We start from the raw sequence: 12,053 nt of genomic DNA, 5'->3' as shown, positions 1-12,053 counted from the left end.
CGGTTTTCTGATTCACACCCCTAGCTTTTTTTTAAAGGAATCTGGGACCAACAGATGCATATCTGTATTCTCAGTCGTGATATCCAAAGATTAGCGCCTAATGAATTTATTTCAATTGACTGATTTCCTTATGAACGGTAACTCAGTAAAATCTTTGAAATTGTTACAAGCTGCATTTATATTTTTGTTCAGTGTAGTAGCTAGCAAGATGCAGATCATGGAGGTTATTTTTAAGGAGTGCATTTTGCAAATGGCTAGTTTGCATCAACTTCCTTAACTAAAACCACTGCAAAGGTTTTGCCTGCAAACCTTTGTTTTGAATCGCAATGTTCTGGCATGTCTGCCTCGTGATTTGGCAGAAACACCTCGTGATGATTCATTTTCCCTCATCGACGTAGGCAGTGACATAGTTCCTCTATGCCAAGAGGGTCTATCGTTGAAACCAAACTTCAGTCACTGTGTTGTCTAGGGTCTGGCTTTTGAGACTTATGTTGCATTCATGTGCTAGTCGGAACTAGGAAATATCTAAAAATAGTCAAAAAGGGTAGTTTAAAGATATTCATATTCATATTTGTAATGTTGAATAAATGAATGTGGAAATTGTGTTTCATTATCTACATACTCCGTATTTACTATTTACTATCATATATATATGTGAGATATGTGCCAGAACAATCTGAGATACCCAAAATATTTCCTGCTCCCGCTGGCGTCGAATCGCCCTCCTGTCTAATTGTCTTATATTATGTGTACAGTGTAGGTCTACATCTACTCAAAAAGAAGGCACTCTTTTACAATTATAGATAAAGTTAGGATAAACATGTCTGAGATAAAAAACAAAAAGGAAATTGTGAATGCACGATCCCATCTCAGATCCCATGCAAACTCAGATATTAGTACATTGCAAATTGATGAGTCATATACAGCACAGCCACAGAAATAGAATCCACAACAATGCATCATCAAATATTGATGAGAGGTAAGTAGTCTTATGGCCAATTGATTTCTTACTTTGTTACATTGTTCATTGCGAGCATAGGTCTCTTGGATGCAGTATTGTTGTTACTCATGCTGTTACTCATGAACTAGTGGAATGTTGAACCAAGCACATGAATGATGGCAGATGGACAGTTTCTTGTTTTTCCCACCGCTCTTCATGGTGCACTTTGAAGACAGACTCAAAACGAAGCTCTGCTCCAATGGTCAGACTTGCATTTTGGCTACTGCATTTAGGCCCCTTTCATCTCTTGGTCTGTGACAGAGAATATCATTATGGTCATTTCAAGCATTCCTACTGAGGGTGGAGACAGGGCAGCTTGCCAACCTTTCCATTCCCAGTTCCCAAGAGCCAGCCTCCCCAACACACACATTCACAGGCTACTCCCTCCTCTACTGTGTTGTAGCTACCGAGCCCTACAAAGAAGCTTTTATTCGGGGGAAAGGCAAGCAGTCATGGTATTCACTATCATAAGCAAGCCAGCCCCCCTCCCTTCCCCTTCCTACCGTCCTGAGTTACACCCTCTTGCCATATCCTGAACTCTCTGGCCAATCGGTAGCGCTATGAGAGGCGTAGGCTTAGGGACTGAGAGTGCCAACCTCTATAAGACTCCATGCCCTCCTCCGCCCCCACATATTACTCCGACATACTCTCTCAGACTCATACACACTGCTCTAGAGACGCTGACTACTCTTCAGAGACATGTCTTTCCTCTCAGGCATTTTGGGTGACTCGGCTGACAAATATGTGGACCAGGCAGTGGATACGGCAGGTGAGCATTGAGGGGGAAAGGGGGGAGGAGATGGGGTTGAGTGAGGAGAAGGGGGTGACGCACAGCTGGAACGCGTTTGTTTTACTTTTGTTCTGCGTGATTCATTTCTGTGGAGCGTTCCACTGTCCTACTTTGCATAGGCTGGAGAGAGGCTGGTAGCAGCTGGAAATGATTAAACATAGATTCATTTCACTTTCCTGTAAATATACACTTTTACACATAAACACACACAAAGTGATGTTTACTTTTAAAACTCAGCATCCTTTGGTATAAGTTGGGCCTCTGTCATACAAAATTTGGCATTTAAGGGCGGTTGCTAGGCTTGGACAGACCTGACTTGTTTTTGTATTTTTTTCCATTGCCTTGGCCTCTGTGCTCAGATCAGCGTATAAACTCAGCTCAGTGACATTCCTCTTTCAGCTGCAGTAGATAATGATCCGGCCTTGTCTTTTAAAACCATCTCTCTTCTAAACGCTTTGTAAGCATGTCAGTACGCTTTGAATCTGATCTGATCCTCTGTTTTCCCAGTTTCTCGTTTACTCTAATTAGATGTTACAGAGAAAGTGAGATAAATCCTTTTGGATTTGACTGGTAACTGGAACCTAGGCATTAGCATCAACTTGTGCTGATTAACCATGTAATTTATGGACAGCTCATGACGGGAAGCATACAAATGCAATATACGGCACGTGTCTTTTAGAAATGCCACAATTATGTTCAATTATGCATATCCTGTTTGTTAAATGTGCATATCCTTGAAACTAGCTGCATTACAGTGTAATTACCTAGATGTCAACAACATGTAGGCCTAAGAAAAGTTTGCTTCTAATGTTGTCTGTCAATGCTCCCAGTTCACTATGTAAAGCTACACCCATAGAAGGTTATCGTGAATTTGGCATCTGGAACCAAATAAATAAAACCACAGATGTATTTTATATCGTAGACTGTTGCTGTCTCTGAAATATCTTCAAATAGGATATCACACATTTTATTAAACTTTAAAATACATTAGAGGGGTGTCATTACAATAATAATAATAATAATCACCTTTTACTTTCATGCATCATATGTTTCTGGTCAGATTTCTAAACAGTTTAATTGGTGATGTTTCGCAGCTAAAGTTGCCAAAGATAAGGTGAAGAGCATGCTTGGAGGGGATGATTCAAAGAAGGTGGAGTCCAGCGGGGGCAGCAGTGGGGGTATTGGAGGAGTGTTTGGAGGATCAAAGGATGACGACAAGGGCAAAGACGGAGGCGGCTTCGGAAGTCTCTTCTCTGGCAAGGATGAGAAAGAAGAGTCAAGTACCGGAGCAGGTGGGGCCGGAGGAGGTAACAGAGGTAAATCAACTTACATTTGGTAATAAATAAATACCCTACATTACATAGTACAATAAAGTACAAATTACATAGTATTATGAAGTACAAACCTCATGCATCCTATTCAGGTGTGCCTTAGTATGTTGTATTTCCTGTATATTCTCCACATGAAGCAAGGGGAACTGCCCCTTACTTGCTTAAGGCTACTTAAAGTCAATTTAGAAAAACTCCTATCTTAATTAAGGCCACGAAAAGTCCATCTAGAAAAAAGCTGTATCCCTTCTAGACAAAACGCTGTCAAAACTCTTCTCTGACCTGGCACCCAAATCGTTGAAAAAGCTCCCCCCTAATGTCAGGACAACTATGTGTATAAACCCTGGATTGCTGATGTTACGGTATGTATTGACCAATGAGAGGCTTTGAAGCCACAAGCCATCATATTGGTAACCCTCATTAGGAGCAGTCCTCCCTCAATAGGAATGAATGGAATTCAACAGTATTTTAAAAAAAATGACAAAATGACATAAGTACTCTCTAAAATGGAATGTTTTTATATATTATGTTTATGTTTAGTTCACATAATATAATTTAAGAGTATGCATTAAGGTGTCTTTTCAAAAAAGCTCCAAAGTATAGCATTTTTTACAATGGAGGAGAACAAAATGGCTGCGAGGAAACTTCCAAACAGCACCCCCTGCCTGTCATCTAGGTTTAATACATATCATTGGTCAGGAAGGACAGCCTAAAACGTCTGAAAACCGGTCTCCAACCTTTTATGTGCACTTTTATGTGCACTGTCAAACACAGGCTTTTATCCGCAACAGGTCAATTTGATGGAAATACATTTCTGGAAGGGAAAATGTGCATAGGCCTATTGTTTTAATGCAGATTTTAGAATGTTCAGCATGAAAATCTGTTGCCAGTTGGATGGAAACCTAGTTTGAGGCAGTGATATATGATTGTCACCTAGCTAAATCGCTCTGCATAAGATATTCTACTAAATGACTCAAATGTAAATATATTGTCTGATTTAAGCTTTGCAGCTGTTTTTGCTGCTGCTGTTTAGACAAGAATTAATGTTGAGCTCCATCTGTAGCCTTACCACCTTCGGTCATTTTTATCTATACATTCTACAATTCTGCTAAACTCTGCTTATCCTTCAGACCTGACAGACACACTGGGAGACATTGCAGGAGAGATGTCTGGTGAGAGTGATGACAAATCTAAGGACAACAGCGCCGCAGACCAAGTGCTGTCATTTGGGAAAAGTCTCTTTGGCTGAGTCAGACTGAAGCAGTTTCTCTTCCTCTCATTGTCAGTCAATCTGACAGACCTCTGGTTATAGCCTATGAAGAATATATTATTTTACCGTCATAATCTGCTACTGTCACTACAGTACATTGTGTAATGTTATGTATTATATTTGAAAAGTAAATAAAAATGTTTATTCCAAAAGTCTGTTGAGTAGGCTAATGTTGGATGAAATAGGTACAGTGGGGATTATGCAACCAATACCTAGCTATTGATATACAAAATGAGCAGAATTTACCCCAATGGAAAAATCATCACATTCCCAATGGGGAATCATGGTTTCTGGTTTGAATCAATGAATTCATTAAATAAAAACAATTGAGCATTTTAAAGTTTAATTCTGTATCAACGAAAAGGCAGTACAAATTCTCTTACATAGAATCCCAAAGCAGTCAATCAAGGCCGTTCTCACATATTCCCTCACATCTCCCCTTCCAGTAGCCTTCAGCACAGAAACCATTCCGATATGGCTCAAATTCTGAGGCAAGACAAAGCATTCAGGTTTAGAACAAAGGCATCGAAAAGGTGAACAGAACAATTTTCTGGAATTCTGGGTTTTAGTGTTGTGCCAACCTACTTACAAACATATAATAAGTCTGCTTTGTAAGAAATGTATTTTATGATATCTTGAATAGTGTAGAAGCACACGTTGTGCACTGCTTTATAAGTGCACTGAAGTCTTATTGGGAGACTTTAAATAGAAAGAACATTCTGGTGTAGGTAAGAAAACTTTCTCCATTTAAGTAAACATTTGCTCCATTTCACCACAGGAGAAACCGGTGCAATTAAGGCTTTAAGTGTGTATCTGATATGTTCTACATTCTATTATATTAACTAACTTACTCAAATCTGTCTGTAGATCCATAACAGATACTGAAAAAGCACAACACTGATTCATAAAAGCAGTATCATGTGAAAGCTGTAGACCAGAATTTTTGGTGTTTACTGGCATTGTCACGGTTGTCGTAAGGATTTGACCAAAACGCAGCGGGAATATGTATACTCATCTTCTTTTTATTTTGAAGAAGGAAAAACAAATAAATACTTATAACAAAAAAAAGAACAAAACTAAACAGTCCTGTCAGGTGCACAAACACTAAACAAGGAACAACTACCAACAAAATCCCACAGAAAACACACCCCTCTTAAATAGGACCTTCAATTAGAAGCAACGAGGAGCAGCTGCTTCCAATTGAAGGTCAACCCCCATTAACTAAACATAGAAATAGAAAGACTAGAACGAACATAGAAATATACTAACATAGAACACTAACAACAAACCCCGAAACACATAAAACAAACACCCCTCTTACATAAGAACATAGCCCAACAAACCCCGAAACACTCTAAACAAACACCCCCTGCCATGTCCTGACCAAACTACAATAACAAATAACCCCTTACTGGTCAGGACGTGACAGGCATAAGAATATAGTAGAATAAATGGGTTGGAGTCCATAGAATGACTGAGAAAATAAATGAGGTTTCTACAGTAAAGGAAAAAAAATGACCATAGTCACAGTAGCGTCATAGAACAGCCCTACTGGATTGATTTGCTAAAAGCGGGAGAGAAAACAAAAAGTATAAACTCAACCATGATATTCATCTCTGTGTCCCTTCAAGTAATCATTATTTTCCCCTCCTCCATTTCTTACCTACAGCAATACACCACTATTGTTCCATTATCAATGCAGTGATCCATTTCCACAGGATAATAAAGCATCTCTATGTGTACTTCTAAAGAAATAACCCCCAGGGAGCAATAAGCAAGTAACAAACCAGCAGACTCTCATGCAGTATGTCTGCACAGAGTATTACATTTCCTGGGAGGTGGTATAGGCAACCCCATATGACGCAGGGGGATGTCATTCCACAAAGGCTGGATCCTCAGTCAGACGTGACATTAAAGTCATCAGTGTTTGTGGGATAGATAGTGTGTTAATGCTAAAGGGGAGCAGGGTAACGGTCTGAATCTTCATCCTGTCTCTGCTCTCTCTGGCATCAGTGCTGGGCCCTAGCAATGATGAGAGACTAACAAAGCCCTGGCTGCTCCAGTTACCACTGCTCGCACGCACAGCAAACCGGTGACAGAGGATGTGGGTGTGGATGTGGGTGTGTGTGTGTACCATGTTCGAGAGTGATTTATTTGATGAGCTTGAATGGGGAACTTGAATGAGATGTGTAAAATAGAAATGGAGCTTGTCACTGGACCGTTGAAGCATGACTTCAACTTTCAAGACTTCATTTCCCCGAACAGGAGTAATGGGATGCCTCAGGACCTTGTGTTGGATTAACACAGCATTTCCTTTGAATAAAACCCCTGTCCCTGGACCTGTGAGGAACCGTTTAGCCCAGATAATCATGTTTAAGCAATCAGCCTCTTACCCTGGCAGACCTCTCCATGGTGTAGGCCAGTCCTGAGTGCACAATGTCCTTCTCTGAAGCGCCCTGGAACCAAACAGAGAAAAATGCATTGAAAATAGGACTCAGAGCTAACATTTAGCCCACTAAACTAAACCCTTACTCATCTCTGGAGAAATGCAGCTTAACTGTGATATACAGAGTTCCAAACTGCATCTGGAAGCAACGTTTGTCGGGAGATTCATGAAATGGGTTTCCATGGCCGAGCAGCCGCACACAAGCCAAAGGTCACCATGCGCAATGCCAAGCGTCGGCTGGAGTGATGTAAAGCTCACCGCCATGATTCTGGAATGAGATGTTTGACCAGCAGGTGTCCATATACTTTTGGTCATGTAGTGCTACATTTTGGCCATGTAGAGTGTTGCAACCAAGGACAGACGATTTTTACGCGCTACGCACTTCAGCGGCCCCGTTCTGTGAGCTTGTGTGGCTTCCCACTTTGCAGTTGAGCCGGTTGCTCCTAGACGTTTACACTTCACAATAACAGCACTTACAGTTGACCAGGGTAGCTCCAGCAGGGCAGAATTTTGACAAACTGACTTGTTGGAAAGGTGCCACGTTGAAAGTCACAGAGCTCTTCAGTAAGACCATTCTACAGCCAATGTTTGTCTATGGAGATTGCATGACTGTGTGCTCAGCTTTAAACACCTGCCATCAACGAGTGGCCTGAAATAGCCGAATCCACTAATTTCAACGGGTGTCCACATACTTTTGTATATATAGTGTATATTATATCTTAATGAAATATTAGGGGTATTGTTTGAATGAAGGGAGAGTAATCCAGGATCATAGCAAGGCTGGGGTGGGGAGGGTTGTACTCACAGCGATCCTGGCCTGGAACTCAGAGGTAGGGACCACAGGGATGGCTCCTCCATGCTTCCCAAACTTCCTCTCCAGACTCTCCTGGACGGACACTGAGGGAGACCACAGACAGTTCATATGTATATGTGGTAGTGTATATGGATATGAATCTGACTAAATCCTCACTGAACCATCATGAAGGATACAGCTCATAAATCTTCACTTTTAGTTCATTTTAAAGTTAGTTCACCTGCATTAATAATCTGGTATAAATGTTCTCTTTCTACAAAAACGTTATGGGTTTGGCAATTCACAGCCATATCTATTCTGAGCTCTTTTCCATGTCTCCAACACTGCCCAGTCCTGCCACTCTCGTGGGACTGGGTAATGGCTTCAGCTTCTAAAATATTCAGACACTATCCCACTCGGCGACAAGCATAACCCCAGCTCAATCCTCTGCTGCAATGTACTGAAAACCAAATGTACATACATGTTCTGAGGGGCTTTTGTGTGAAAATGCATGTGCACAATATCAGACTGCCTCATTGACTGATGCTGCTGATAGACCGGAAAGAAGGAGATGGTGAGTGAGTGTTAGACATGGCCTGCAGACAGTCAGCATCCACCTCTTCCTGGAAACCCTACATAAAGTGACTGACAATAATGTTCTCGCTCACCAGGCACGAAGGAGGGGCTGTACTGTGTGTGTGTGTGTGTGTGTGTGTGTGTGTGTGTGTGTGTGTGTGTGTGTGTGTGTGTGTGTGTGTGTGTGTGTGTGTGTGTGTGTGTGTGTGTGTGTGCGTGTGTGTGTGTGTGTGTGTGTGCGTGCGTGTCTGCATGCCTACTCTGCAGTCCAATACATTTTTTATGTGCAACATGAGTCACAGCTGTAAAAAAAACAAAAAAAAAACATTGTGTTTAATTAGCCTCGGGTTTGACATTTAAAATAGTTCTCATTCACATTCTAACAAATCTCCCCATTGACACGGGAAGTAATTAAAGATTTATACTTTAGTTTAATACAAGATCAACAACATCCATCTTTGTGACATAACAGAGAGCAGGCTGAACTTAGTAGGAGCGAGTGCTTCCGTACAGGTAGAGAAATGTCAGGCTTACTAAGCAGGTGGTAGTTGGAGTCCCTCTCGTACTTGAAGGTCAGTCTACCGTAGCTGACATGGTTTAGGTTTTTCAGCCACTCAAAGTAGGAGATAGTCACTCCACCAGCATTCAGGTACATGTCCTGAATAAACAAGAGATGGTGAACGTTTACAGACACCAACATTGCACCTATGATGTAACATACAGTCATGGCGAAAAGTTTTGAGAATGACACAAATATTAATTTCCACGAAATGTGCTGCTTCGGTGTCTTTAGATATTTTTGTCAGATGTTACTATGGAATACTGAAGTATAATTACAAGCATTTCATAAGTGTCAAATGCTTTTATTGACAATTACATGAAGTTGATGCAAAGAGTCAATATTTGCGGTGTTGACCCTTCTTTTTCAAGACCTCTGCAATCCACCCTGGCATGCTGTCAATTGACTTCTGGGCCACATCCTGACTGATGGCAGCCCATTCTTTCATAATCAATGCTTGGAGTTTGTCAGAATTTGTGAGTTTTTGTTTGTCCACCCGCCTCTTGAGGAATGACCACAAGTTCTCAATGGGATTAAGGTTTGGGGAGTTTCCTGGCCATGGACCCAAAATATCAATGTCTTGTTCCCCGAGCCACTTAGTTATCACTTTTGCCTTATGGCAAGGTGCTCCATCATGCTGAAAAAGGCATTGTTCATTACCAAACTGTTCCTGGATGGTTGGGAGAAGTTGCTCTCGGAGGATGTGTTGGTACCATTCTTTAATCATGGCTGTGTTCTTAGGCCAAATTGTGAGTGAGCCCACTCCCTTGGCTGAGAAGCAACCCCACACATGAATGGTCTCAAGATGCTTTACTGTTGGCATGACACAGGACTGATGGTAGAGCTCACCTTGTCTTCTCCGGACAAGCTTTTTTCCGGATGCCCCAAACAATCGTAAAGGGGATTCGTCATAGAAAATGACTTTAACCCAGTCCTCAGCAGTCCAATCCCTGTACCTTTTGCAGAATATCAGTCTGTCCGTGGGTTTTTTTCCTGGAGAGAAGTGGCTTCTTTGCTGCCCTTCGACACCAGGCCATCCTCCAAAAGTCTTCGCCTCACTGTGGGTGCAGATGCACTCACACCTGCCTGCTGCCATTCCTGAGCAAGCTCTGTACTGGTGGTGCCACGATCCCGCAGCTGAATCAACTTTAGGAGACGGTCCTGGCGCTTGCTGGACTTTCTTGGGCACCCTGAAGCCTTCTTCACAACAATTGAACCTTTCTCCTTGAAGTTCTTGATGATCCAATAAATGGTTGGTTTAGGTGCAATCTTACTGGCAGCAATATCCTTGCTTGTGAAGCCCTTTTTGTGCAAAGCAATGATGGGATTCAGTTCATTTGCATGGCAAAGAGGGACGTTGACATTAATTGCAATTCATCTGATCACTCTTCATAACATTCTGGAGTATATGCAAATTGCCATCATACAAACTGAGGCAGCAGACTTTGTGTCATTCTCAAAACGTTTGGCCACGACTGTACAGGCAACCAAGAGCTGTGAAGTCAAAGAGAAAGGAACACAGAGACAGATGAAGCAACTGTCTGCACTAAATTGATTTCTAAACAAAATGTATGATAATTGTTGTATGCATTGTCTTACAATATCCCTGGACTATGATTCATCTCCATTCAAAGAAATAGAGTCAGACTCTGGAACCCAGAGGTATGCAATCCAACTCATCAATGTTCATGAAATCCCAGTCTTCATTGAAGATTTAACAAGTCAGATTCTGGCCTACTTCTAGGCTATTTTTCTGTTGTTGATCTTGGTCTGTGAAACCGACTCTAAAAATATCTATGTCTCCAGGGCCAGCCCCTGAAGAGACTCTTATCAACTCTACGTAAGAGGGTTTGTCTTCTCAAGAATTCGGCGTTCTCCGTGTTGCTCTTGCCATCTCCCATTTTCTCACATCTCTGTGAAGCAGTAGGTTCTGTTGTGAAAACATCCTGTAGGTCTGCTATCTGATTGGAAGTTGACCAATAGGATTACTGTTGAGTTAACAACTCAGATTTAAATATAAACATGTTCAAAGGGTTATAAAAAGGGACTTAGCTTCATTGTGTCTTTCTCTTTGTTCCTGACCTGCGCTGGTGAGATACACTCGCCCTCTTTCTCTCGCCACCCCAGAGACACCTTGGGCATGGCTTTCCAGGCTATGACGTCTCTCTCTCTCTCTCTCTCTCTCTCTCTCTCTCTCTCTCTCTCACACTCTCTCTCTCTCTCACTCTCTCTCTCTCACTCTCTCCCATCAGCTATGGCACAAGCAATGGATTCTTTGTCTCGTTCTCTCCCTCTCTGATCATGCCTTGAATAATGCTTTGTAATATTAGTAATGCCTTGTAACTTAAAGGGATACGTCAGGATATTGGCAATGAGGCCCTGTATCTATACTGAACAAAGATATAAAACTCAACACGCAACAATTTCAAAAGTTTTACGGAGTTACAGTTCATAGAAGGAAATCAGTCAATTGAAATAAATGAATTATGCCCTAATCTATGGATTTCACATGACAGGGAATACAGATATGCATCTGCTGGTCACAGATACAGTGGCCTGCGAAAGTATTCACCTCCCTTGGTAATTTTCCTATTTTGTTGCCTTACAACCTGGAATTAAAATAGATTTTTGGGGGGTTTGTATCATTTGATTTACACACCATGCCTACCACTTTGAAGATGCAAAATATTTTTAATTGTGAAACAAACAAGAAATAACACAAAAAAGAACAGAAAAATTGAGCGTGCATAACTATTCACCCCCCAAGGTCAATACTTTGTAGAGTCACCTTTTGTAGCAATTACAGCTGCAAGTCTGTTGGGGTATGTCTCTATAAGCTTGGTGCATCTACCCATTGGGATTTTTGCCCATTCTTAAAGGCAAAACTGCTCCAGCTCCTTCAAGTTGGATGGGTTCTGCTGGTGTACAGCAATCTTTAAGTCATACTACAGATTCTCAATTGGATTGAGGTCTGGGATTGGATTAGGCCATTCCAAGACATTTAAATGTTTCCTCTTAAACCACTCAAGTGTAGCTTTAGCAGTATGCTTAGGGTCATTGTCCTGCTGGAAGGTGAACCTTCGTCCCAGTCTCAAATCTCTGGAAGACTGAAACAGGTTTCTCTCAAGAATTTCTCTGTATTTAGCAACATCCATCATTCCTTCAATTCTGACCAGTTTTACAGTCCCTGCAGATGAAAAACATCCCCACAGCATGATGCTGCCACCACCATGCTTCACTGTGGTGATGGTGTTCTCGTGGTGATAAGAGGTAATGGGTTTGCACCATACA

The 12,053-nt window shown here is 41.6% G+C and overlaps 2 protein-coding genes across 2 annotated transcripts; one reads left to right on the top strand and one right to left on the bottom strand.

The window, feature by feature from the left end:
• Window positions 1-1,560: 1,560 nt before the first annotated feature.
• Window positions 1,561-4,540, top strand: LOC106606097 (uncharacterized). The gene is made up of 3 exons (XM_014202219.3): window positions 1,561-1,769; window positions 2,885-3,106; window positions 4,249-4,540. The coding sequence occupies exons 1-3, from the start codon at window positions 1,700-1,702 to the stop codon at window positions 4,365-4,367; spliced, it is 411 nt and encodes a 136-aa protein (XP_014057694.1). The 5' UTR covers window positions 1,561-1,699; the 3' UTR covers window positions 4,368-4,540.
• Window positions 4,541-6,640: 2,100 nt separating this feature from the next.
• LOC106605574 (glutamate dehydrogenase, mitochondrial-like) lies at window positions 6,641-8,883 on the bottom strand. Its single transcript, XM_014201374.3, has 3 exons — window positions 8,738-8,883; window positions 7,640-7,731; window positions 6,641-6,844 (listed from the first exon to the last, which is right to left on the bottom strand). The coding sequence occupies exons 1-3, from the start codon at window positions 8,856-8,858 to the stop codon at window positions 6,770-6,772; spliced, it is 288 nt and encodes a 95-aa protein (XP_014056849.3). The 5' UTR covers window positions 8,859-8,883; the 3' UTR covers window positions 6,641-6,769.
• Window positions 8,884-12,053: the final 3,170 nt, after the last annotated feature.

This window comes from Salmo salar, chromosome 01 (genome assembly GCF_965601325.2).
Source record: "Salmo salar chromosome 01, fSalSal1, whole genome shotgun sequence".
Classification (NCBI taxonomy): Eukaryota; Metazoa; Chordata; class Actinopteri; order Salmoniformes; family Salmonidae; genus Salmo; species Salmo salar.
Note: the sequence above shows the minus strand (reverse complement) of the source record. Positions and strands in the feature narration are given on the sequence as shown.